This window comes from Elgaria multicarinata, chromosome 9 (assembly GCF_023053635.1).
Source record: "Elgaria multicarinata webbii isolate HBS135686 ecotype San Diego chromosome 9, rElgMul1.1.pri, whole genome shotgun sequence".
Taxonomy (NCBI): domain Eukaryota; kingdom Metazoa; phylum Chordata; class Lepidosauria; order Squamata; family Anguidae; genus Elgaria; species Elgaria multicarinata.
This window is the reverse complement of record NC_086179.1, coordinates 3,043,087-3,068,495: the sequence shown is the minus strand read 5'-3', so window position 1 is coordinate 3,068,495 and position 25,409 is coordinate 3,043,087. Positions and strand designations below refer to the sequence as shown.

General features: G+C 52.4%; 1 protein-coding gene across 2 annotated transcripts in view; it reads left to right on the top strand.

The window, feature by feature from the left end:
• FLNC (filamin C) overlaps window positions 1-25,409 on the top strand; it is a 117,640-nt gene that overhangs the window by 89,439 nt on the left and 2,792 nt on the right. For both annotated transcript variants that reach the window (XM_063134603.1, XM_063134602.1), the window contains 15 exons: window positions 2,092-2,339; window positions 4,313-4,412; window positions 6,357-6,497; window positions 8,179-8,307; window positions 9,164-9,337; window positions 9,516-9,677; window positions 10,281-10,484; window positions 11,668-11,820; window positions 13,666-13,788; window positions 14,842-15,084; window positions 17,338-17,607; window positions 18,702-18,839; window positions 20,556-20,671; window positions 20,978-21,110; window positions 24,609-24,785. In XM_063134603.1, the coding sequence (XP_062990673.1) occupies window positions 2,092-2,339; window positions 4,313-4,412; window positions 6,357-6,497; window positions 8,179-8,307; window positions 9,164-9,337; window positions 9,516-9,677; window positions 10,281-10,484; window positions 11,668-11,820; window positions 13,666-13,788; window positions 14,842-15,084; window positions 17,338-17,607; window positions 18,702-18,839; window positions 20,556-20,671; window positions 20,978-21,110; window positions 24,609-24,785 (2,511 nt within the window). The remainder of the gene's footprint in view (window positions 1-2,091; window positions 2,340-4,312; window positions 4,413-6,356; window positions 6,498-8,178; window positions 8,308-9,163; window positions 9,338-9,515; window positions 9,678-10,280; window positions 10,485-11,667; window positions 11,821-13,665; window positions 13,789-14,841; window positions 15,085-17,337; window positions 17,608-18,701; window positions 18,840-20,555; window positions 20,672-20,977; window positions 21,111-24,608; window positions 24,786-25,409) is intronic.

The following is a 25,409-nucleotide window of genomic DNA, read 5'->3' as shown; positions in this document are numbered from 1 at the left end:
GGGTGCTGAACTTCTCCCCGCCTGCGGGCCAAATTGCATTTAGGAGAAGGCCTCAGGTGGGGCCAAAATGCCAGGATATTTTAGTTGGACGCTTCTTCCTGCCAGGAACTAAGCCGTCCGGGCGGGTGGGTAGGTGGGTGGGATTTCAATCTTTCAGAAGGGGGGGAAAAAGCTGTGCTACCACCAATTAAATGGTGCCCTGAGGAATGGGGGCCTGGACCATGCGGGGAACCCCAGAGCACTTCTTCACACAGCGCATAAACCATGGGATTCATTACCACAAGATATGGCGATGGCCACAAATTTGGATGGCTTTAAAAGGGTTTTTGATAAATTCCTGGAGGCGAAGGCTATCCATGGCTACTAGCCCTGATGGTTGTGTGCTCCCTCCAGTATCCGAGGCAGTAAGCCTGTGTGCCCCAGTTGCTGGGGAACATGGGTGGGAGGGTGCTGTTGCACCTGCCTTGTGGGTCCCTGGCCGATGGCTGGTTGGCCACTGTGTGGACAGGGTGCTGGACTAGATGGACCCTTGGTCTGATCCAGTAGGGCTCCTCTTATGTTCTTATGAGGGCTGAACTGGGACCCCAGGTGTGCTGAATATTCCCCCCGCACCTCTAATCTAGTGCTGGGACCGAAACAAAAAAGGTGGAAGGAAGGAGGATCAAGTTGACCTTGAAAAGGGGCAGGGTGTGTGTTGAGGTTGAGTCCTGGCACTTCAGGACGAGGGGGGAAGCCGTGGGCGCCTGCCGTTGGTCTGCCAACATTCAGACCCCCCCCCCCTTCCTCATCCAGTGAGCCACTAGGGAAACTCCCCCTTGCCCCTTCCCCTCCGCCCGTCATGTCTCTGCTTCTGGGGGTCTGCAGTTGTGCCGGCCCCATTGCATGAGAAACTGAAGACTAGGCCAAATCTCTGGCAGCATCCCCCCTGTTCTGGGGTTTTATTTAATAATTTATTAATTAATTACATTTCTATACCGCCCAATAGCCGGAGCTCTCTGGGCGGTTCACAAAAATTAAAAACATTCAAAGTATAAAACAACAGTATAAAACCATACTATAAAATACAATATAAAAGCTCAACCAGATAAAAACAGCAGCAATGCAAAATTACAAATTTAAAACACCAAGTTAAAATTTATTTATAGACTGTTAAAATGCTGGGAGAATAAAAATCTGCAGGAGCTATACTAGAGTGACCAGATTTAAAAGAGGGCAGGGCTCCTGCAGCTTTAACTGCTGTGATGAAGAGGGGATTTCACCATGTTCTCCATATATACAAATGACACCTGCTGAAATTCCCTTTTCTCTGCAACTGTTAAAGATACAGGAGCCCTGTCCTCTTTTTCATAGGGTCACCTTACCCCACTGCCAGGAGGCAGAGCGGCAGCTGAACGACGCCATTGGCTGGTTGGATTGCCGATAGATCAGGGGCAACTCGTAGTGGGGAGTGCACATGGGCCAGGCCTGCCCATGGCCACGTTGCTTAACAACGGAGCACCTACTCTGCTTCTGGAGGGTCCCAGGCTCCGGCCTAGCCGTTTTGCACTGCCAGGGCTGGAACGGCCCCTCGGCTTTGACAAGGGCTGCCAACCAGAGTAGACAATGTGGGGCTAGATCGTCCTAGATTTGGAGAAGGCCCCAGGTTCGATCCCCGGCACCTGCATTGAGCAGGGGGTTGGACCTGATGGCCTTATAGGACCCTTCCAACTCTACTGTTCTCTGATCTCCAGGCAGGGCTGCAGAAGACCCTGCAGTCAGGCTAGACCAGGGCTGTTGAACCTCTTCCAGCCTGAGGGCCGAATTCCATTTCAAAGAAGCCCTCGGGGGCCGTATTCTAGTGGGCGGGGCCAAAGGCAAAGGGGCGGGGCCTAAATCAGAAAACTACCCCAAAACACCAGGATATTTTAGCTGAAAGCTCTTCCTGACCCAGCAAGTGAGCCTTGGGAGAATAAAGCAGCGCATTCTTTCTACACTGAGGCCCAAATTCACCAGCCTCTTATACGGCCATGAAGTTACCAACCCCTTAAGCCTCAGTTGCGTCTCTCACCCGTAGCTTGACAATCCCCCACCCCCACCCCGTTTTATCTGCAGGCACTTGCTTGGGCCCCACCATCCAGATCGGGGAGGAGACGGTGATCACGGTGGACGCCAAGGCGGCGGGGAAGGGCAAGGTGACGTGCAAGGTCTCCACGCCTGACGGCGCCGAGCTGGACGTGGACGTGGTGGAGAACCACGACGGCACCTTCGACATCTACTACACCGCCCCGGAGCCTGGCAAATACATCATCACCATCCGCTTTGGGGGCGAGCAGATCCCCAACAGCCCCTTCCACGTGGTGGTGAGTCCGTGGCCTCAAGTGTGTGGGGTGGTGGTGGTGGTGGACCATGTTTGCTCCGTGGCGCTGTAAAACCAGCCACGCCGGGGCAGGGAATTTAGTTGAAGCCTGAGGAAGAGGCGCTAGGCCTTTGAGAACACTGCTGTGCAGGCCGTGGTATGTGGGCCGTGGTATGAGGCAGTGGAAGCTGGTGGCTACAAGGTCAGTGGGGCGGTGAGTCCGCTCCGGGTTTCAGTCCGAACCAGTCCGAACTCTAAAGGAGCTCTGCACCTGGAGAGCTCCTTTAGAATTCTTACTGGTTTGGACTAAAACCCGGAGCGGACTCACCGCCCCACTGACACCGGAGCCAACCTCTACTGGCCACCAATCTGGACGGCTTTAAAAGGGGGTTGGATAAATAAATTCCTGGAGGCGAAGGCTGTCAAGGGCTACTAGCCCTGATGGTTGTGGGCTATCTCCAGTATTCAAGGCAGAAAGCCTGTGTGCCCCAGTTGCTGGGGAACATGGGTGGGAGGGTGCTGTTGCACCATGGCCTGCTTTGTTGGTCCCTGGCTGATGGCTGTTTGGCCACTGTGTGAACAGAGTGCTGGACTAGGTGGACCCTGGGTCTGATCCAGCATCAGGGCCCTCCTGATGGTCTTATGTACTGGTGTGAGGCCAAGAGTAGCCTTCCCCAAACCTGGTGTCCTCCAGATGTGGACGATGGAAGTTTTAGTCAAACACACCTTGAAGGCACGGATTTGGGGAAGGCTAGAATAAAGGAAGCCGGCCAACGCATGCGGTGTTCTTCTCTAGGTAGAACCATCTCAGGTCCTCAAATCCAACAGGCTCACTCTGGGACGCTTCCCCGCAGCCTCCGTTTCCAGTGCCTGATGTGCCCAGTTCAAAAAGCGCACTCCCCCCACCTCTCGAGAAGGATTTCCCCACTGTTCCGTGGTTTTGTGCGACGTGGTCCCTTGCGTTGACATGTCCCTTGCTTCCCGCCAGGCCTGCGACGCCACCCCCCACGTTGAGGAGCCCTGTGACAGCGTGCAGCTCCACCAGCCCTTCCCGGCACACCATGCTGGCGGCTACCCACCCCACTGGGTACCAGGAGCCCTGCTCTGGCCTCTCAGTTTCTGTCTCCTCCTGCCGCCTCTCTCTTTCTCTCTGGAAGGGGGGGGGCTTCTCCTGGCCCCCAAACCCACACGATGTAGGCCTCAGCCGGTTGGGCTCTGCATTTCCTAGGCGTCTGCCTGCACCCAGTTTTGTGCTTAGCCTCTTATTGCCCAGCCTAAACGTCCAAGGTTTGCTCCCTTCTGGGTGGGAAACCCAATGCGTCTTCCTGGGGGCACGGGCCCCACCATTTACGCACCCCCTTGGACCCCCAGGACTTCACCAGAGGGGCTTCCAAAGTCCAGGTGTCCTGGTTTGAACCTTGTTCGAATACTGTGGCTTCCTCCGAAGGACTGAGGGAACGTATCGCTTTGTGAAGGTATCACGAACCTTCGCAGGGCTTCCAATTTCCAGGAAGCCATGAGGGTTAAGCAGGTTTGGGACTGGATTACCTTTTGTGGTGTAGAGACCCACAGGCTCCAGGAACCCCAGCATTTTTGGGTGCAAACACGCCGTTCCAACTCTTTTGGCGAGGCGGGCAGGTGATGGGCTGTGGGGTGGGGGTTTGCGGTTAGGGTCCATTTGCCCTCCTTTCTCCGGCAAGCGCTGCGCTCTGTCCTCTTCCTCGGGGCGTTTTGCTCTCTCCCCGTGGTCTTTCCTTGCTGCTCCGTCTCTTTCGGTCTGCATGGCCCCTCCGGCACCGTTTGGGAGGGTATCGCTCTCTCTCTCTCTCTTGCTTTTCACTCGCCTCCGCCTTCAATGCCCTTTTCTCTCTCTGTCTGTATTTAGCGCTCTCTTTCTCTCTCTCTCTCTCTCTTCCCCCCCCCCCGTCTGTTTCCTCTTCTCCCCACCCACCCTTTCCCCCTTGCCCTCCTCACCAGGCTACGGATGAGCCCGTCGCCCCTCCGGAGAGTGTGGACTCCATGCTACGCCCCTTCAACCTGGTCATCCCCTTCACTGTGCAGAAGGGGGAGATCACAGGTAGAGACTCGGTCTTTCCCAGGGGCGTGGGCTGCAATGGGTTGAAGGGTGCTCTGCAGGCAGGACTCCCCCGCGGCACTGCCTGGGGCTGGATGGCGTTTCCTCCGCTTCTTCCCTTGAGCGAGTTCTACGCATCCCCGCTCTTTTAAAGGAAGGACTCGCCACTAACGGAGACGCCTCCAAAATCCCTTCGAAGGTTGTCTGTCCTTAGAAAAGTGCCCCTGTGTGGCAGAGCGGAGGCACAACCCAAGAGAAAAGTGTCGCATTAGGGCAGCCTTCCTCAACCTGGGGCTCTCCAGATGTGTTGGACTACAACTCCCAGAATGCCCCAGCCAGCTCGGCTGGCTGGGGCATTCTGGGAGGTGCAGTCCAACACATCTGGAGCGCCCCAGGTTGAGGAAGGCTGCATTAGGGAGTCAGTGCCATTGAACTCAGGGGGATTTGCAACTGAACAAACGTGCTTAGGATGGCGCCGCTCGGAGCACATTTCTAAGGCAAAGGCCACCAACACGTCTCACCTCAGGCTGAGATTTCAATCGCAATAAATCACACTTCCCCCAACCTGCCGCCCTGTGGATGTGTTGGATCACAACTCCCATCGTCCTTGATGGGGATGATGGGAGTTCTGATCCAATAAATACCTGACAAGCATCTGTCAGGGATGCTTTAGGGTGGATTCCTGCACTGAGCAGGGGGTTGGACTCAATAGCCTTATAGGCCCCTTCGAACTCTACTATTCTATGATTCTATGGAGGGTGTCAGGTTGGGGGAAGGCTGAATTGAATGAAGTGACATGGAACTCCCCTTCAGACAGGGCTCTGAGAAACCTAAGAGAGGTTTCTCATAGGAAACAGGAGAAACAGGTGAGGAAGGAGGATGGCTTCAAATGGGGCCGGTGCATTCAAGGAGGAGGAGGAAGAGGAAGAGGAAGAGGAAGAGGAGGAGGACCAGTAGAAGAAGCCCACTCGTGGCTATTGGCCAGGGCACCTACATCCAACCTCCAGGCTTAGAGCTTCTTTAAATGAGTGATTTGACCATGCAGTCAGCCCCCCTGAGCATCTCCTGCTTCTTTTCTCAGTTTTAGCATCACAAAATAAGCCTCAGAAAACCCGACTCTTCGGAGGTTGCGCTATAGAATGCCCACTAGAGGGCACTGTCCCATTGAAATGTACAGGCCATGTAGTTGCTGCTCTCTTCCCCGTGTAATTGTGCTTGTTTCAAACATGGAAGAGAACCAGGAAGAGAGCAACGGTAAGGGAAAGTGATTCTCCCCCCCCCCCCCCGCCATCTGAAGAGACCCCTAGAGGGAGTCTGCTTCAGATTCCCAGTGGCAGGGCTAGCCCTGCATGGCTGAAAGCAGGATGGCAGGCTAGGTGGGCCCTCGGCCTAACGGAGCTGCCCTTTGGTTCTAGTACCTCTACAAAAGGGAAAATGATGAGTTGAACCTTGCAAAGCGCTGAAATAAATCAGCAATATTCTGTAGTTGCACCTATAGTTGCACCTGCATCAGAAGCAATCATTTCTTTTCATCTCCTGAATGAGAAATGTCGTCTTTGGGGGGACCAAGACATACAGAACCTGCAGCCCGTGGTCATACATAGCCTTTAGTTTAATTTTGTGTGGGGTGTGGCCAAGAGAGAGCGAAAGCTACGTAATCCTGCAATGCTGCAATTGCCTCACGCTATTGGCCCTGACCCCGCCCACTTTGGACTCTGGCTCCACCCACCCATGAATCTGGCTCCACCCACCATCAGTTGGGGCCCCCCCGATGGACTTTTCCTGTAGGTCAATGGCCCTCTGTAGGAAAATGGTTCCCCACCCCAGTGCAGGTCATGGGTCGTTTGGGGTGGAGGTAGGGTCAAATGAGGTCGTCCCCCTTTAGGGGGCTTGGGAAACAGCCGCCCCCTTCATGCTCACTCCATTCCATTTTCCTTCCCTGTCCAGGCGAGGTGCGGATGCCTTCTGGCAAGACGGCACGGCCTCACATCACCGACAATAAGGACGGCACTGTGACGGTGAAGTACGCCCCTGTGGAGAAGGGCCTGCATGAGATGGACATCAAATACGACGGCAACCACATCCCAGGTGGGCACAGGCGATGGGCGGACGTCTCGGGAGCCGGATTGGTGCTCGGGGGCAGGAGAACACCAGGCCTCGGAGCTGATCAAAACATTTATTTATTATTTATTTTATTTCTTTATTCAGTTTTATACTGCCCAATAACCGAAGCTCTCTGGGCGGTTTACAAACATTAAAACCATGTAGAGCATAAAATCAACCAACAAATTTAAAACACAAATACAAAATACAATATAAGCACAACCAGAATAAAACCACACAGCAAAAATTAATATAAGTTAAAATATGAGATTAAAACAGCAGAGTTTAAATTTAAGTTAAATTAGGTGTTAAAATACTGAGAAAATAAAAAGGTCTTCAGCTGGCGATGGAAGGAGTACACTGTAGACGCGAAGCGAACCTTTCTGGGGAGCTCGTTCCACAGCCGGGGTGCCACAACAGAGAAAGCCCTCCTCCTAGTAGCCATCTGCCTTACTTCCTTTGGCAGGGGCTCACGGAGAAGAGCCCCTGTGGTCCGGGCAGGTACGTATGGGAAGAGGGGTTCCTTCAGATAACCTGGCCCCAAGCCGTTTAGGGCTTTAAATGTCAATATCAGCACTTTGAATCGGGGCCGGACCTGGACTGGCAGCCAATGAAGTTGTAAAAGGACTGGCGTAATGTGATCTCGCCGGCCAGTCCCTGTTAGTAAACGGGCTGCCCTGTTTTGTACCAGCTGAAGCTTCCAGACCGTTTTCAAAGGCAGCCCCACGTATAACACATTGCAGTAATCCAAGCGAGAGGTTATCAGAGCATGGATAACTGTAGCTAGGCTATCTCTGTCCAGATAAGGGCGCAGCTGGTATATCAACCTATGCTGATAAAAGGTGCCCTAGGTTCAAAATTTGAATCTGGGATCTTGAATTTCAAACATTTCAAACTCCATTTTTTAATGGACTACATATATACATATATAAACCCAATCTGGGCTTTCTGCTTTAGAACTCCTGCTCTCAGGTGTGAGCAGGCAGAAGTGAGTGAGTCATGGTAGAATTTGGGCCACCTAAGTAACAGCATTCACAGCTGGAACATCAGAAATAGAAGGGATGAATGCGAGAGAGAGCAGTGATAGATTAGAAGTGCTTCAAATACTTGAAAGGTTGTCACACAGAGGAGGGCCAGGATCTCTTCTTGATCCTCCCAGAGTGCAGGACACGGAATAACGGGCTCAAGTTAAAGGAAGCCAGATTCCGGCTGGACATCAGGAAAAACTTCCTGGCTGTTAGAGCAGTATGACAATGGAACCAGTGACCTAGGGAGGTTGTGGGCTCTCCCACGCTAGAGGCCTTCAAGAGGCAGCTGGACAACCATCTGTCAGGGATGCTTTAGGGTGGATCCCTGCATTGAGCAGGGGGTTGGACTCGATGGCCTTGTAGGCCCCTTCCAACTCTGCTATTCTAGGATTCTATGAATCAGTTCATCTGCGCCAGTTCCCTCCCTCCCTTCGACTGGGCCTTGCACAGGAAACACATCCCAAGCCAATTGAGCCCAAGAGGGATTTGCAGCACCAAGAGCCTGATTCAGCAGGGAGATTTCTGGGCATATAAATCCCTTTCTAGCGGCCCGGCCCGGCCTCCTGCGTGAAGGCAGCGAGGCTGCAGGGCGTCCTGCTGCTCTGCCCTCATTGCTTCTCTCTCCGTCCTACACCCAGGGAGCCCGCTGCAGTTCTACGTGGATGCCCTCAACGCCCGCCACGTGAGCGCTTACGGGCCTGGGCTGAGCCACGGCATGGTCAACAAGCCAGCAACCTTCACCATTGTCACCAAGGATGCCGGCGAAGGTGGGTCCCCAGGCGCGGGAGGAGATCTCCGTGGGGGAGCACAGGGTTTGCACGCCGAGGGGTCCCTGGCAACAGCCACAGGGTTGGGGGGAAACCGTAGGGAGCACCACCGCCGGTCTGCGTAGAAGGGCCCATGCTGGATGGACCAAGGAAGGTCACTTTGCAGGTTCATGAGGATGGGAAATTGCTAGATCTGCTAGCCTAGACGGGAGACTGCCCTTGACGGTTGAGGGGAGGTTGTTGCTGCAGCGGTGAGCAGAGGCCTGAGGGCTAGGAAGGGAGGAGTGAAATGAGAGATGTTGCGAAGGGCATCGAATCTTACGTGGGTTGGAAATGGGCTGCTGCCTCACTCTTGCTTCGGTCATTAACCAGGCTGCTGTGATGCTGTGGAATGTCTGCAAACATTCCAGCTGTTCAAGGTAAAGGAGTCTGCAAAAGAATGTCTACAAATGGGGCAGAGCAGGGACGTGAAGCAGTTGGGTGGAGGGGGGAAAACACCACCCCCACCCCCACCCCCACACACGAGGAATGATTGTGCTGTTGGTAGGGAGGGCGGGCCTGGGAGGTAGTGGTGAGAAGGCAGGGAATCTGAAGGGCTGGGATGGTTTGAGAAGAGCACCCTAGGTGGCTTGGGAGGCCGGGAACGTGGTGAAAAGCCGAGGTTGAGAGCATGGGTCAGGGCACATCAGGTCTAAAAGATTCCTTGGCTGTGGCTGACTCGGTGTGGTGGGAAGAGAAAGCAAAGTTCCCCGGGGTGTGTTGTGTGTGTGTCCTGGGAGAAAGAGCAGCAGCCAGGCTTGGAGCGAGGGTCCCGGCTCTCTCCTGTTCTGACCCGGCCGTCTCCTGCTCCCTGCAGGAGGCCTGTCCCTGGCGGTGGAGGGCCCCTCCAAGGCCGAGATCACCTGCAAGGACAACAAGGACGGCACCTGCACCGTCTCCTACCTGCCTACGGCGCCCGGGGATTACAACATCATTGTGCGCTTCGACGACAAGCACATCCCCGGCAGCCCTTTCACCGCCAAGATCACAGGTGAGCCTTTCTGCACTCCCCACTCCCCCCGGCAAGACCCCCGTGGCTCCCCCCGCAAAGCCTGGCGCCTCCCCCATCCCAATCTTCACCCCTCCCGGCTCCCAGCCTGGGTGGAAACCCACACAGCTGACCCCTCTGCTCACGGACCCCTTCCACCTCCCGCCTCTCCTGCCCCCAGGTGACGATTCCATGCGCACCTCCCAGCTGAACGTGGGCACCTCCACCGACGTGTCCCTGAAGATCACCGAGAGCGACCTGAGCCTGCTGACGGCCAGCATCCGGGCGCCCTCCGGCAACGAAGAGCCCTGTTTACTCAAGCGCCTGCCCAACCGGCATATCGGTAAGCGAAACAAGGGTTGCCTTTGAGTAAACAAGTGGAGGAAACCAAGCGAGAAAACCCCGGCTCGCCTCTTGTTACGCTACTCACATTCCGCGTTCGCGTGTTGCTCCCCTGGCATCCGTTCACACAATTCGGCTTTAACAGCTGACGACAGGCAGCGCTGCCTCCTCCCTTCTCTACATCCCCTTCCAGCGAGAAGCGCCATTTCCCCCTAGACCTTTCGTGCCAGCTGTGCTTTTTTGAACTGCTGAGCAGTTGGAGTGTTGGTAAGCATTCCGTGCTACCTCAGCAGCTGAGCCAGTGACTAGGGAAGGCTGGTTTTGACATACTGAAGACACAGTGGAGGTCTCCAACAGTGCAGCCTGTGTCTTCCTAATTCCCCCCCCTGCCTTTAACTAATTTTGGGGTGTGTGGGAGGCGGAGGGGGGACGGGGGACCCTGGCTAGTTCCCTTTTGGGGCAAATCAACAAATCCCGTGTTTTACCAAGACGCCTCGTTTGCCTATATCTGGCTGTCGCCTCGCCCTGGCTGGCTGTGGAAAGCGCCCCTCTTGCGCTGACCTTGTCCTGTGTCCTTCCCCTTTGTGCACCCTCCCCCCCCCAGGGATCTCCTTCACCCCCAAGGAGGTGGGCGAGCACGTGGTGAGCGTGAAGAAGAGCGGCAAGCACGTCACCAACAGTCCCTTCAAGATCATGGTGGGGCAGTCGGAGATTGGAGACGCCAGCAAGGTGAAGGTGTCCGGCAAGGGCCTGGTGGAGGGGCGCACGTTTGAGATCTCCGAATTCATCGTGGACACACGCACGGCAGGTGAGCAGAGGCAGGGGGGAATCATGGCCGATGGCACGAGGTGCAAAGTTACTGCAATTGCACACCATCCGCATCATCCTTCAGTGGGGGGAAATCATCAGCGGTGGCTGGTAACTCCGGTGTCAGTGGGGCGGTGAATCCGCTCCGGGTTTCAGTCCAAACCAGTCAGAACTCTAAAGGACCTCTCCAAAGTGCAGCGAGCTCCTTTAGAGTTCTGACTGGTTCGGACTAAAACCCGGAACGGATTCACTGCCCCACTGACATCAGAGCCACGAGCCTCTGTCGAATATCATTCCAATATTGTGTGCAGGGCTGGGAAAATCCAAGTCATAAGATGAATATGAGCTGAATATGAATATCCAAGCTGAATAGGAGCCAACAGTGCGATATGGCTGCAAGAACGGCAAATGCTGTTTTTGGCTGCATTAATAGAAGTATAGCTTCCAAATCACGTGAGGTACTGGTTCCTCTCTATTCGGCCCTGGTTAGGCCTCATCTAGAGTATTGCGTCCAGTTCTGGGCTCCACAATTCAAGAAGGACGCAGACAAGCTGGAGCGTGTCCAGAGGAGGGCAACCAGGATGATCAGGGGTCTGGAAACAAAGCCCTATGAAGAGAGACTGAAAGAACTGGGCATGTTTAGCCTGGAGAAGAGAAGATTGAGGGGAGACATGATAGCACTCTTCAAATACTTAAAAGGTTGTCACACAGAGGAGGGCCAGGATCTCTTCTCGATCCTCCCAGAGTGCAGGACACGGAATAACGGGCTCAAGATAAAGGAAGCCAGATTCCAGCTGGACATCAGGAAAAACTTCCTGACTGTTAGAGCAGTACGACAATGAAATCAGTTACCTAGGGAGGTTGTGGGCTCTCCCACACTAGAGGCCTTCAAGAGGCAGCTGGACAACCATCTGTCAGGGATGCTTTAGGGTGGATTCCTGCACTAAGCAGGGGGTTGGACTCGATGGCCTTGTAGGCCCCTACCAACTCTGCTATTTTACGTTTCTATGATAAATCCGCTCCACTTTGTGGTGATATCTAGAAATTTAAACATTTTTCTCTGCTTGGCAGGGTCCAACTCCCCCCCCCCCCAAAAAAAATCGATGCAGATGCTTTAAAATTTGAAATATTTAGGGGTTGCAGGAATATATATCCCCAATGCCTTCTGCTTGTCACCCCTTCAGGCTACGGTGGTCTTGGCCTGTCCATCGAAGGCCCCAGCAAGGTGGACATTAACTGTGAGGATATGGAGGACGGGACCTGCAAGGTCACCTACTGCCCTACTGAGCCCGGAAATTACATCATCAACATCAAGTTTGCGGACAAGCATGTCCCAGGTGTGCCTCTTACTCCGCGGAAACTCTCCACTGGCTTTCAGCAGCCTTAGCACTCTGGCTCAGAACTCTCTGCTTCTCCACCATTCTTTCTTTGTTTTATTAGTTATTAATAACATGTATATATCACCTTATTTGCCAACAAGCCATCAAGCTGGCAAATGATAATTGAAAGCAATAAAACCATAACAGGATTAAAACAAACACCTTGGCCGATACTCAAGGCCCGGGTTCACGGCAGCCTCCGTCTGGTTTCGCACAACCAAGGGGTGAATCGGAGGATGGAGGGAGGTGGACTCACTCATCTCTTATTTCCAGGCCAAATAAATGGCCCCGTGAACCATAGGAGGGTTGTCACTCCAGTGGGTGAAGTTCACAGTTCCCTTGAGAGAACAATGAATAATTGTTAGCAAGGATTTGGGTTGTTGGAGGTAGAAATACTCTGGAATTCCCTATCCGAGAGGACCGACTTTGTGGTGTTAGGACTAGGGTGACCATATGAAAAGGAGGACAGGGCTCCTGTATCTTTAACAGTTGCATAGAAAAGGGAATTTCAGCAAGTGTCATTTGTATATATGGAGAACCTGCTGAAATTCCCTCTTCATCACAACAGTTAAAGCTGCAGGAGCTATACTAGAGTGACCAGATTTAAAAGAGGGCAGGGCACCTGCAGCTTTAACTGTTGTGATGAAGAGGGGATTCCACCAGGTTCCTCATATATACAAATGACACCTGCTGAAATTCCCTTTTCAATACAACTGTTAAAGATGCAGGAGCCTTGTCCTCCTTTTCATATGGTCAGCCTAGTTAGGACAGGGGTGAGTGACCTGTGGGTTTGAGGCTGCCTGTGGCCCTGTGCGTGATTTCAGAAGCCCCGGGCAAGCCTTCAGCCCAGACCTCCGAGGAGGGACAGGGGGATGGAGGGAGGAAGGAGAAGAAGCAGCCGAAAGAGAAAGAAAAGGTGATAAAGACAGAAAATGGATGTCCCCACCCCTCTCTGGGCACCAGCTCCTCCCACTGCTGGCTTCATCCCTGCCCACCACGGGCAGACCCTGGCAGACGGCCCTTGGAAAAGCAGCCCCCAGCAGAAAAGAAAAAATGCCTTAAGAGAACACCACTGAGTCCTGGTTGTGTGAATGGGGTCTGGAAACAAAGCCCTATGAAGAGAGACTGAAACAGCTGGGCATGTTTAGCCTGGAGAAGATAAGATTGTGGGGAGACATGAGAGCACTCTTCAAATACTTAAAGGGTTGTCACACAGAGGAGGGCCAGGATCTCTTCTCGATCCTCCCAGAGTGCAGGACACGGAATAACGGGCTCAAGTTAAAGGAAGCCAGATTCCGGCTGGACATCAGGAAAAACTTCCTGACTGTTAGAGCAGTACGACAATGGAACCAGTGACCTAGGGAGGTTGTGGGCTCTCCCGCACTGGAGGCCTTCAAGAGGCAGCTAAACAGCCATCTGTCAGGGATGCTTTAGGGTGGATTCCTGCATTGAGCAGGGGGTTGGACTCGATGGCCTTATAGGCCCCTTCCAACTCTACTGTTCTCTGATTCTGTGAATGAGGCCACTCTCATCTCCCTGTTCAGCTGCTTCTCACTCTCTTCACTCTGCATAACCCGGGATGTCGGTGGCCCTCTTTGGGCTGCACCCCCTGTTCAGCCTGCTTAGAGCGAGCCCATTGGAAAGAATGGGACTTCAGTTGGGCGGACCCTGGAGACGGCCCTTGGTCTTCCGTCCTGCCTGGGCCTTGTGACCGCCTTTACGAAGGGCCCTGCTCCTGCAGCCCCCAGAGGCTTGATGCATTGGGGATCTTGGGGTGACCGCTAGGCTTCTGTTCCCTTTCAGGGAGCCCTTTCACCGTGAAGATGACGGGCGAAGGGCGCATGAAGGAGAGCATCACGCGACGGCGTCAGGCACCCTCCATTGCCACCATCGGCAGCACCTGCGACCTGAACCTCAAGATCCCAGGTAGGGGCACAGCGGGGGGGGGGGTCAGGGCAGCTGGGGGGGGGTCCCAGGAGCTGAATATCTCCCCCTCCATCTCCCCCCACTTCTATAACGCTCCCCCTGCCCCACGTCCTTTCCACTTTTGCACTCTATCTTTGCCGAGGTCCAGACTAAAGATGAAACAACTTCAGCAAATCTGAAATTTGATGAGACTTCAGTGTTTATGGCAAATAATATTGAATAAAATAAATAATAACGTTTATCAATACACTGAAAAATAAATAATTTCTAAAATTATTTATTTATACCTAATAACATTGCAAATAAAATACAGAAAAACACACCAAGCCAGTCTTTACCCGTCCCTCAACTGTTTCCACCCAAAATTCAGAATAAATGGAGTTTTATTTATTGCGAACCAAGTTTAGATGTAGAAATGAATGGGCAAAACTCCGCGTTCAGGCGATAATTCCATTAGGCTCCAATCAGTCTGATTGTGGGTTGCTCTGTGATGTGCAAACCAGACACTTCGGGTTGTTTGTGGGTTAAACAACCTAAAGTTACCCTAAGAACGAATTATAAGTTGGATATTGAAATCGGAAGCGGCTCACGCCTGGCTCATGACTCAGTGAATCGTAGGTTAATTAATCCATGATTTGCCACTGCTGTGTACGAACCATGGCAATAAGGGCTGCCGACGTGAGGGGTGTTTCCCCCTCCCTCCAAATAGAAGTCCTTTGGGTTCTGCAGAGCCCACCAGAGGCCACGTATAATTATCCACACAGCAGAAGAGGCCACGTGGATGATTTCTGGTTCAAGGACTGGCTGCCCAAGGTGGCCCTAAAGCAGCCTCCCCCAGCCTGGTGCCATCCAGATGTGCTGGCCACAGTGAGTGTTGCGGTCCGACACATCTGGAGGGGGCACCAGGCTGGGGGAGGCTGCCCTGAAAGGGCCACACCGCCGTCTCCTCCGCTCTTCCGGCCTCCTCTCTAACCTGCCCTCTCCTCCTCCTCCTCCTCCTCTTCCCCTTCCCCCGCCTCTGCCTCTCCTTCTCCTCCGTTGCCGCTGGCGCAGGGAACTGGTTCCAGATGGTCTCGGCCCAGGAGCGGCTGACGCGCACCTTCACGCGCAGCAGCCACACGTACACGCGCACCGAGCGGACGGAGATCAGCAAGACGCGCGGCGGCGAGACCAAGCGCGAGGTGCGGGTGGAGGAGTCCACCCAAGTGGGCGGGGACCCCTTCCACAACGTCTTTGGCGACTTCCTAGGCCGCGAGAGCCTCGGCTCCTTCGGCAGCATCGCCCGGACCCAGGAGGGTGCGTGGGCCTTGCGGGCGTGCAGTGCGTGGGTGGGCCTCGCTGGCGCTAGGTGGGAGCATGGGGCGTGCACCAGGTGGGGTTGCATGCGCCTCTTGTGGTGGGGAGGCATCTGACGACGGCGTGTGTCTCTGCATGGCGGGGCGCCTGCGGCGGTGGGATCTCGCTCAGCGGAAGGCCTGCTCGCACAGCCGAGCGCAGCCAGCAAGGCTGTGCAAGCACATGGCCCTCTGGGATGATTAGGCCCCTCCCCCTGCCCTCAAAGGCTCCGCCTTGAGCCATGATACAACCGAGGCTTGGTCTACATTGCCCAGGAGAAGGAAGCGGCAGGATCCTGAGTAGAGGGTCCAGTTGGGAATCGCCAAGAAAGAGGAAAAGCATTGCTGACAAAGAGGGCAGAAGGGGACACCCAGTTGCATAACCTTTGCACTTCCACTGTATATTTAAAGATGCAAATTCAGAAATAGCCCCTATACTTTAAATGGAAATACAGTACATGTCCCTGTGAGCCGTGCGCCGGCCTCTTCAGTCCGCTGTGGATAGGAAACACTTTTCACGGTTCTTTATCTTAAACCGGAATTGGACAGGGCAGTCCTCCGAAAGAGGAGACCTTCAACACACAGGACGGTCCTCCGGCAGCCCTTCAAATAAGGGACTGCCTTCTGTAAAAAGGGACACCTGGCCACTCTAGGACTGAACCACTTCAAAATGCCATTTTTGAATGTGCTCCTACATAAAACAAAGCAACTCAATTTTGGGAACCCTGGTACAACATGGGGTTAAAATTCTAGTCCATTTCCCTCCCTGTTGAGCTGGTTTTCTACTTGCAGGGATTTAAGAACTATATAGGGGGATTTTTTTAAAAAAGAGTGACTCCCCCACCTACAGTCTGAAATAGTACAATCCATTACGTCATTTCATTATTATTATTATTATTATTATTATTTATTTATTTATTTATTTCTTACCCGCCTCTCCCTTTGGATCGAGGCAGGGAACAAGGTTATTACAACAAATCAACACACCTTACAGATTCTTGATTTCACATTAATCTGGGTATTATCAGCTCATTCCAAATTTATTTTGTTCCATGTGCAGACCAGGCCCTTCCGTTTGTGACGAGATAGTATAGCAACAGTGACCAGATACAAAAGAGGGCAGGGCTCCTGCAGTTTTAACTGTGGTGATGAAGAGGGAATTTCACCAGGTGCAGCATGCGTACAAAGGACACCTGCTGAAATGACACCCTTTTCTATGCAACTGTGAGGATACAGGAGCCCTGTCCTCCTTTCCATATGGTCACTCTAAGCAACAGTGTTTGCTTGCAGAAGAGTGGAACCCAGATAACTAGCAGCTCTGGTTTAGCAAAGGCATCTTGACCACCCAGAGAATGAACGGATGTCTTGCAAAGTGGTTTCCTTTGAGCTGGCAAACACAGCTCTGAAACAGCCTTCTTGCATGGCCAATAAGAAAAACCCAATGGAAGCAAAACGGAGGGAGAACCCCAATTTGAAAGCAAAAGGGAGGGGAAAGAGTTTTAAAGTTGGGAGTCTCCTGCGCAACGGGTAGGTGGGGCGGAGATTGTAGGTTTGCACCGGACGTGTCTAGGCTGTGCATGGGTGTGTTTTTTAGGAGTGGCTTTTGTTCACATTTGTGCAAGCATTTCACTTGTTTGCTATCGACCGTTTAAGGATAACTCTACCGTGTGTGTGTGTGTGTGCGTGCGTGTGTGAAATTCTGTGCTCTGGACGCATTATACAAATGCATGAAATTTACAGTTATTTGTGTAGTTGTCTGTGTATTTTATCCCAGCTTCCAACTGTGATATTTTGCATAACTCTGGATATTCCAACGAGCGGTAAAGTGCAGGCATAGAGGAGAGGCACAGGGAGAAATCCAGGGCTGGAGACAGAGGCAGGGCCAAGGGTGGTGGGGTGCAAACCCCCCCCCCCCCGGCCCCAAGACTGGAAGCCTTGCCAAGACTTCTCCCGTAGGCCAAAGCCTTCGGCAGATACTGTCTGTTTGATTTCGCAGTGGTCTCTGCAGCCATGAGGGACAGGAGCATGCTTTTTTGCTGAAGTGAACCCCCCTCGCCTCTTGGGTTGCTTTGATTGGCGAAGCTGCTCAGCGGTGGGGCAGCCGAGGCTGCCCAGGGTTGGCTGAGCCTTTTCCAGGTCCCTCTGGATTGGCTGGCCTGCTTGGCAGTCCGTCGGCTGACTGTCCTGTCCGTCTCTGTCCTTTTCTCTGGTTCAGGTGAGGCGGGCTTGCAGGCCATGACCGCTCAGGTGACCAGCCCGTCGGGAAAGATGGCCGAAGCAGAAATCATCGAGGGGGAGGACAGCGCCTACTCGGTGCGCTTCGTGCCGCAGGAGATGGGCTCCCACACCGTCAACGTCAAGTACCGCGGCCAGCACGTGCCTGGCAGCCCCTTCCAGTTTACTGTGGGGCCGATGGGAGAAGGGGGGTCCCACAAAGTGCGAGCAGGAGGCACCGGCCTGGAGCGTGGCGTGGCCGGCGTGCCAGGTGAGGGCGCTTGGCCTGGAGACACGCCATCATCAGTGCGCCTCTGCGCATGCGCACGCTTCTCACCCTGATACAAATGAGAACAGCCTTCGGCACACTGGGGCTTCCAGAGCTGCTGGGCTACATCTCCCAGAATTCCGGGAATTGCAGCCCAACAATCTGAATTAGAAATTCAGGGTGGGGTGGGGGTTAAACCATGCGCAGCGCTGACCTGAGGACGAGTGTTGTTGGTCAACCCGGCCCGTAACGGTGCGCCAGGCCCTGTGCAGAATGGAACGTTGCTCGGCTGCTTGCGTGGGAGCGGTGAGCAGCATCAGGAGTGGCGCATGGCTCCTGCACATGATGTTTCTTACCTGGCTCATGCACAAAATGAAAGCGCACAGCAGCGAAAACAGCGATCCTCTCAGATACAAGCAACTCTTGGGCGAAGTCAGGGAGTGGTCCCGGCGGCCCGTGACACTGCCATGCGCCGCTTCGTGTGCAGCTTGTGTTGCGTCCACGATGATGACGGTTGCGCCTGGAGGGCACTGCGTTGGGGGAGGCTGTTGCAGGGGAGCAGGCAGGCAGGGGAGGTGAGAAGGCTGGCCGAGCGGGAGGGCAGCTCACAGGCAGGGATGCCTTCGGAGGCAGGAAGGGGAAGGACCCCACGCCTGACCTGGAAGCATCGACGTAGCCGGGGCGCCTCCCAAGGGTTCTGCTTGGGCCAGTGCAGCTGTGCTCCGCAAGCCCCAGCCCCATGGCCCACCTTAACACAGCCCCAGCTGTTTTGGCACCCTAAACATCGTACTCCCACATTCCGGAGTCCCTGGCAAAAACGATGCCGGGAGCGTGCGCAACCGCACAGCTGTGCACGCTTCAGAGGAGTGTGCCAGCCTCCTCTGCCACAGTGCAAAGGCACACCAATGGGGTCATGCATTATGAGGGGGGTGGGGGTGGGGGTGTTTCAAATTACTCTAAACCTGAAGACCCTCCCCAAGGGGGGGGATTGGGGAAGCGCGGCTCTTAGCAAGGCCTGCCTGGCTCGGTTCGGGAGGAGCAGGCGTGTGGCCGCTGGCCAGGGCGCTCCGCTGACTCGCTCTCTCGCACCTTCGCAGCTGAATTCAGCATATGGACCCGGGAAGCAGGCGCCGGCGGCCTCTCGATCGCCGTCGAGGGGCCCAGCAAGGCGGAGATTGCCTTTGAGGACCGGAAAGACGGCTCCTGCGGCGTCTCCTACATCGTCCAGGAACCAGGTACGGCTTGGAATTATTTATTTATTTATTTCATTTCATTTCTATACCTCCCAATAGCCGAAGCCCTCTGGGCGGTTCACAAAAATTTAAACAATGAAGAGCATAATAAAACAACCAACAATTTAAAAACACAAATGCAAAATGCAATATAAAAAGCACGACCAGGATAAAACCACACAGCAAAAATTGATATAGGTTAAAATATGAGATTAAAACAGCAGAGTTTAAATTTAACTTAAATTAGGTGTTAAGATACTGAGAAAATAAAAAGGTCTTCAGCTGGCGACGAAAGGAAAATGATGTAGGCACCAAGCGAACCTCTCTGCGGAGCTCGTTCCACAGCCAGGGTGCCACAGCGGAGAAGGCCCTCCTCCTAGTAGCCACCTGCCTCACTTCCTTTGGCAGGGGCTCACGGAGAAGGACCCCTGTGGATGATCTTAGGGTCTGGGCAGGTACATATGGGAGGAGGCGTTCCTTCATATAACCTGGCCCCAAACCGTTTAGGGCTTTAAATGTCAATACCAGCACTTTGAATCGGGCCCAGACCTGGACTGGCAGCCAATGAAGCTGGAAAAGGACTGGAGTAATGTGATCTCGCCGGCCAGTCCCTGTTAGTAAACGGGCTGCCCTGTTTTGTACCAGCTGAAGCTTCCGGACCGTTTTCAAAGGCAGCCCCACGTATAACGCATTGCAGTAATCCAAGCGAGAGGTTATCAGAGCATGGATAACTGTAGCTAGGCTATCTCTGTCCAGATAAGGGCACAGTTGGTATAACAGCCTCAGCTGATAAAAGGTGCTCTTTGCCACTGAGTTCACCTGTGCCTCAAGTGACAGTTCTGGATCCAAGCGCACCCCCAAACTACGGACCCGACCCTTTAGGGGGAGTGCAACCCCGTCCAGGACAGGCCTTTGGATCAAGCCGCCCATTTACACATTTGTATGCACAGACCTCAAACAGATGCTCAGTCGTACCTTATTTTATTGCTTAAAACAAAACCCCCCCAAAACCCCAAAGCGACCCAGCTTTTTTCTGTTCATAGAATCCACAAAGTGGCAATAAAGCTCAAAAACAACGAATTAAAATGGTACGCAGACAGAGAAAAAGTACAATGTCAGCACAAAGTGAAACCGGCACCTCCTGAGAGGTCCAGAAAGCCGGGCTGTTCATTAAAAGCTCAGGAAAAGTCTTATCAGAGAGGCGGCTGTGGAGGGAGCAAGGGAGTTCCAAAGCGAGGGGCCACGACAAGGAAGTCCCCCCCCCAATCCACACCTCCTGCTGAAGTCCTGATGGCCGGGGGACTGGACGTGGGTGCCAGCTGTGCTTCTTAATTGATGGGCAGCTTCAAACGGGCAGAGGGGGCCCCTTTGGGTAATGTGCTAGGGCATTTGGGTCCCCAAAGGGAAGAAAGAATCACCTTGAATTGTGCCCGGAATCAAGACTGGAGGAATACACCGGCCTGGCAGCCTGTCCGGGCAACAGCCTCGCCATCTTGTCCGGAACCGGTTGGAGTTTCTGAACACTCTTCCAGGGCCGCCCCACGCACAGTCTGTGGCGTTAATCAAGCCTGGATGTTATCAAAGGCACGGATCAGTCTTGGGCTGTGGGGCAGATGTGCCCCCGAAGTCAAAGCTCACCTAGGTCTTTGGGGGGCTTCACTTGGAGGGCTCTGCTGGAGTTTGATCTCGACCCCCCCCTTCCCCCTTTTCCCCCGCCAGGTGATTACGAGGTGTCCATCAAATTCAACGATGAGCACATCCCTGACAGCCCTTTCGTGGTACCCGTGGCTTCGCTTTCTGATGATGCTCGGCGCTTGACAGTCACCAGCCTCCAGGTACTCACCTGCCCGGTCTGGCACCCCCTGAGGGAAGGGGATGTGACGCACAGGCGGAGTCCTGGAGGATTCTGGGAGGTTGTGAGCGTGGGGCAGGCCGTGGAGAGGAGGAGACGGGTTTGAATCCTGCTTCCAGCTGCCGGTTAAGTGTCATGTTTTGTAAGGGGGATGTAGCTGGCGTTTCTTGTGAGGGCCGCCCATCACAGGCCTTAGTTCCGCCTCGCAAACGTGAAGGAGCCTCCACGCCGCCCCTCCGGGCTTCCTGTCTGTGGGCCCGACTCAGCTTTCCTTTCTGCTTCCCTGCAGGAGACGGGCTTGAAAGTGAACCAGCCGGCTTCCTTCGCGGTGCAACTCAACGGGGCGCGGGGCGTGATCGACGCCAAGGTGCACACCCCGTCCGGAGTGGTGGAGGAATGCTACGTCTCCGAACTGGACAGCGGTGAGAAGCTGGCCCAGGGGGCGGGGCGGGAGGACCTGAACCCAGCGCTTTGCCCTCAGCCTCCCACGTCGGACATCTCTCGTCTTCCTTCGCCTGATGTGTAGAAATTGCCGGCGTTTGCGCTTTGCTTTGCACCGGCTGAGCCGAGAGCTGTGGATGGGCCCGGCCTTTCCGGTCTAGTGCTGACCATCGGCCCTTTGTGGGACTGAGGGCTGAGGCGCCTTCCAGAATCCATTGGGAAACGACTGAGCTTTTGGAAGTAGGGTCGGTTGTGCCTCTGCGAGGGGGCTGAGCAGCGGCTTCCCCACCCATCTCTAGGGGTGGCAACGGAGAAAAGAAGTTAGGGGTGCGCGTGTGTTGTGCAGGTGAAGGAGGACAGGAGGAAGGAAACGGTCCTCACTGAGGACCAGTCACTGGGGACCTCAGTCTACTTGTAACTTCCCCTACAGGTAGAACGGGGAGCACGTAAACCTTATTCCGCCAGAGCCTTTGAGCCAGAGACCAAACCTTTTAACCCAGCCTTCCTCAACCTGGGGCGCTCCAGAGGTGTTGGACTGCATCTCCCAGAATGCCCCAGCCAGCTGGCTGGGGCATTCTGGGAGTTGTAGTCCAACACCTCTGGAATGCCCCAGGTTGAGGAAGGCTGTTTTAAACCCTGATGAAGTGAGGCTGCTTGTAGCAGTTCCGTAGCAGGGCGCAGGCACTCTGCACTTGCTCAGATGCACAGCCCTCAGGCACTAAAGAGTATTATAGATAAATTGGGATTTGGAAATAAATTTAAAAATGTAATAGAACAGCTATATTCCCAAAATACGGCGGTAGTGGTGGTAAATGACGGACTTACTGAAAAGATACGACTAGCCAGAGGAACAAGACAAGGATGTCCGCTCTCGCCGGTCCTTTTTGTAATGGTTATGGAAGTTTTGGCGAAGGCACTAAGGGAGGATAAAGAATTAGAAGGAATTGGAGAGGTAAGGGAAATAAAGCTAAACATGTTTGCGGATGATACTTTATTGACCATTAAGAATCCATTAAGAAAATTAGAAAGAATTAAATATCAGTTGAGGGAATTTGAGGAAATTACAGGGTTAAAAATAAATTGGTCTAAATCAGAGATGATGTTGTTTAACTATACTAAGAAGGAAGAAAAGGATTGGGAATTTAAGGGAATGGAATTGAAAGTTAAGAACGAGATTAAATATTTGGGAATTAAAATTACAAAAAATTTAGAGAATTTAGAAAGGGAAAATTTAACGAGGTTAAAGAAGGAGGTACTAGAGAAATTGGAGAAATATAAAAGATTAAATTTATCTTGGTTTGGGAGAATAGCTTTGATAAAAATGAAGATATTAGCTAAAATTAATTTTGTATTTAGGATGCTACCTATAAAAATATCAGAAACTGAGATAAAAAGTTGGCAAAATATTATTAATAAATATTGTAATGGAGAAAAGAGAGCAAGAGTGAATAAAAATAATTGGTACCTAAGCCAAAAAAAGGGGGGAATGGGTCTCCCAAACATAAAATTATACTACGTAGCAAATAGATTAAGACATGTTGTAGAAGCAATTATGGGAGTAGGAGATTTATATTGGATGGAAGAAAAAATCATAAGTAAGGTAGAGATGAATCTGGAGAATGTTTTTTTTAAAGATGGAGGAAGAAAGTGGGTTGGAAGTATAGATAATCCACTCCTGAGGACTCAATGGGAAATTTGGAGTAAATTTAAAGGGAAGCTGCTTCCGAGCAACTCTCCCTTAGCACCAATAATAATGTTAAAGAATTTCCCAGAGGATCTAAAGGGCAGATTATGTAAAATATTAAAAGAGAAAAATAAAATAAAATTAAAGGATTGGGTAAGAGATATTAAAACAAGAGAGGATATGGAAAATTTGTTAAAGGAGAAGAAGCTATCTTGGCTAGAATATGGTCAATTAGAACAATGGAATAAAAAGTGGATTAAAGATAATAGAATGTGCAGAAAGATGACGAGGTTTGAAGAATTAGTAGTAAGTAAGGAGAAAGGAAAAGGAGGTAGTATAGTTTCAAAAGGATTAATGAGTGAAATATATAAAATATTGTTAGAGAAGGAGTTTAGAGAGAATACAGAGAAAATGATTTGGGAATCAGATTTGAAGATACAAATAGGGCGACAGAGCTGGGAGGGACTATGGAAACAAAGAGTGTTGAGAAGTTTATCAGTGAGAATAAAGGAGAATTATTTTAAAATTATATGGAGGTGGTACCTAACCCCGGTTAGATTGAATAAGATAAGTGATCAACATTCAGCAAATTGTTGGAGAGGATGTGGGGAAAAAGGAACGTATTTACATATGTGGTGGCAATGCAAATATGTACAAAGATTATGGAAGATGGTGTTCTCAGAAATTGAAGAAATAGTGGGAATGAAAATAGAACAAACACCAAAAATAGCATTGCTGTCACTATTTGAAGATATAAAGTGTGGAAAAGGAACTATAGAGCTGATATCGAGTTTGTTGGTTGCAGCACGATTGATGATAGCTAGGAACTGGAAGGTCCAAGGGGAATATTCTATTGAAGAATGGTATAAAGAAGTATGGGATATAGCCATTAATGATAAACTGACATGTAATATTAAGTGGAGAAAAGGCGTAACTAAAATAAATGAGTTCGAAGGAATCTGGAAACAGTTCCTAGTGTTCGTGTTTACTAAGGGAAGTGGGAAACCACCAGCAGAAGGAATGATTAGATTTTGGACTCAAGAATGATCCCGAGGTGGGGGGTGCACTTTTATGTTAAGAATGAAGATGTTGTAGTGTGATAAGGCATATGTAATAGTTTTTGATATTTGTACTCAACAATTATTCAATATGTATGCAGCAGATATTTGATGTATTTTTTTTCTTATTGTGTTTGTTTCAGTTATATTTTGGAAATGTTTATCTATGTTTATATAGTGTTGAAAATGAATAAAAATTATTATAAAAAAAAAAAATCAGATGCACAGCCCTGCCCCACCAGACTGCAGTTCCGAAGAGAAGCTTGCGATATGGGAGACTCGGCTTCCAGGGCTCAGCAAAAGTGAAATGGGGACGGAGGTGAAGTGGGGGGGAGGGGGGAGGCGCGACGGTTGGCAGGGCTCAGCTACAGCATTTGTGTTCGGTGTCGGGGCTTAATACAGGAGCCCGTGCAATCACGAGGTGCCCGTGAGCATGCGCAGAGTGCTTTTTCCTGTGCTACTGAGTGGCCACAGCCCCTCCTAGGAAGGCTGAAACGCCAGCATCTTCTTTAGTGATGCGTTAGACCAGCCTTGCCAACTTGGTGCCCTCTAGCAATGTGGGGACACAGTTCCCAGCATCGCCAAGCAAGTAGGATTATGGGAATTGTAGTCCCAAAGTCCTGGAAGGCACCAGGTTGAATCTGGGACCGGAGAGGGTGCAGCCCCAACCCCCAGGGGGCGCCTGTTCAGTTCCCATCACGCGTGTAGCGTGACGCGCCTGCTTTTCTCCCACACAGACAAATATGCCATCCGCTTCATCCCTCACGAGAACGGTGTCCACTCAATCGATGTCCGGTTCAACGGCCGGCACGTCCCCGGCAGCCCCTTCAACATCCGCGTTGGCGAGCAGAGCCAGGCTGGTGACCCGGGGCTCGTCACGGCCTTCGGTCCAGGGCTGGAGGGCGGAACCACAGGTAAGCCCCTCCCCTTCTGGTTGGGAAGGCGGGCCTCCAAGAGGGGGGGTCTCCCTCACCATGTGGGCTCTGCTGTATCATTCCTTGCAACAAGTGCATGGGTCTCCTATGCTGTGACTGCTCTGAACATCTTTGGCATGTTCTTCCTATCCTAAATGGTGTGGAGCAGCTGTGGGAATCGCCTCCTGGCTCCCCTGCTCTCCTTTCCCCGCATTCTCCTTCCCTCCCTCTTGCATTTTTGCTCCGCTTTTCAGCCAAAAAGAGCAGCTTACATAAGATCAAGGAAGACAATGAAAAACAGGGCAGTCCTTGCCTGCAGGCTTGCAGCCTAAAAGTCATAACACAAAAGGAAGGAGGGATGAGCAGGGAAGAGGAAAAAAGAAAACGTGCCAGTTCTTAAAGTTACATAGTAGTTGTCACAGCGACCAATCGAGGGCCTGGAGGTGCCAAACGGAGCTGGCGTCTCAGCGGAAGGGATGGTGCAGCTCAGCCTCCCCTCGCTCTCCCTCCGCTGCTGCCAGTCAGAGTTGGCAGCTGCTGGGCAATTGTGGAGGGCGGCGCTGGTCTCTCCTTCTCGCCCTGCTTTCTCGTGTTTCAAAGCGGAGGGGCTTTCTAATGGCCGGC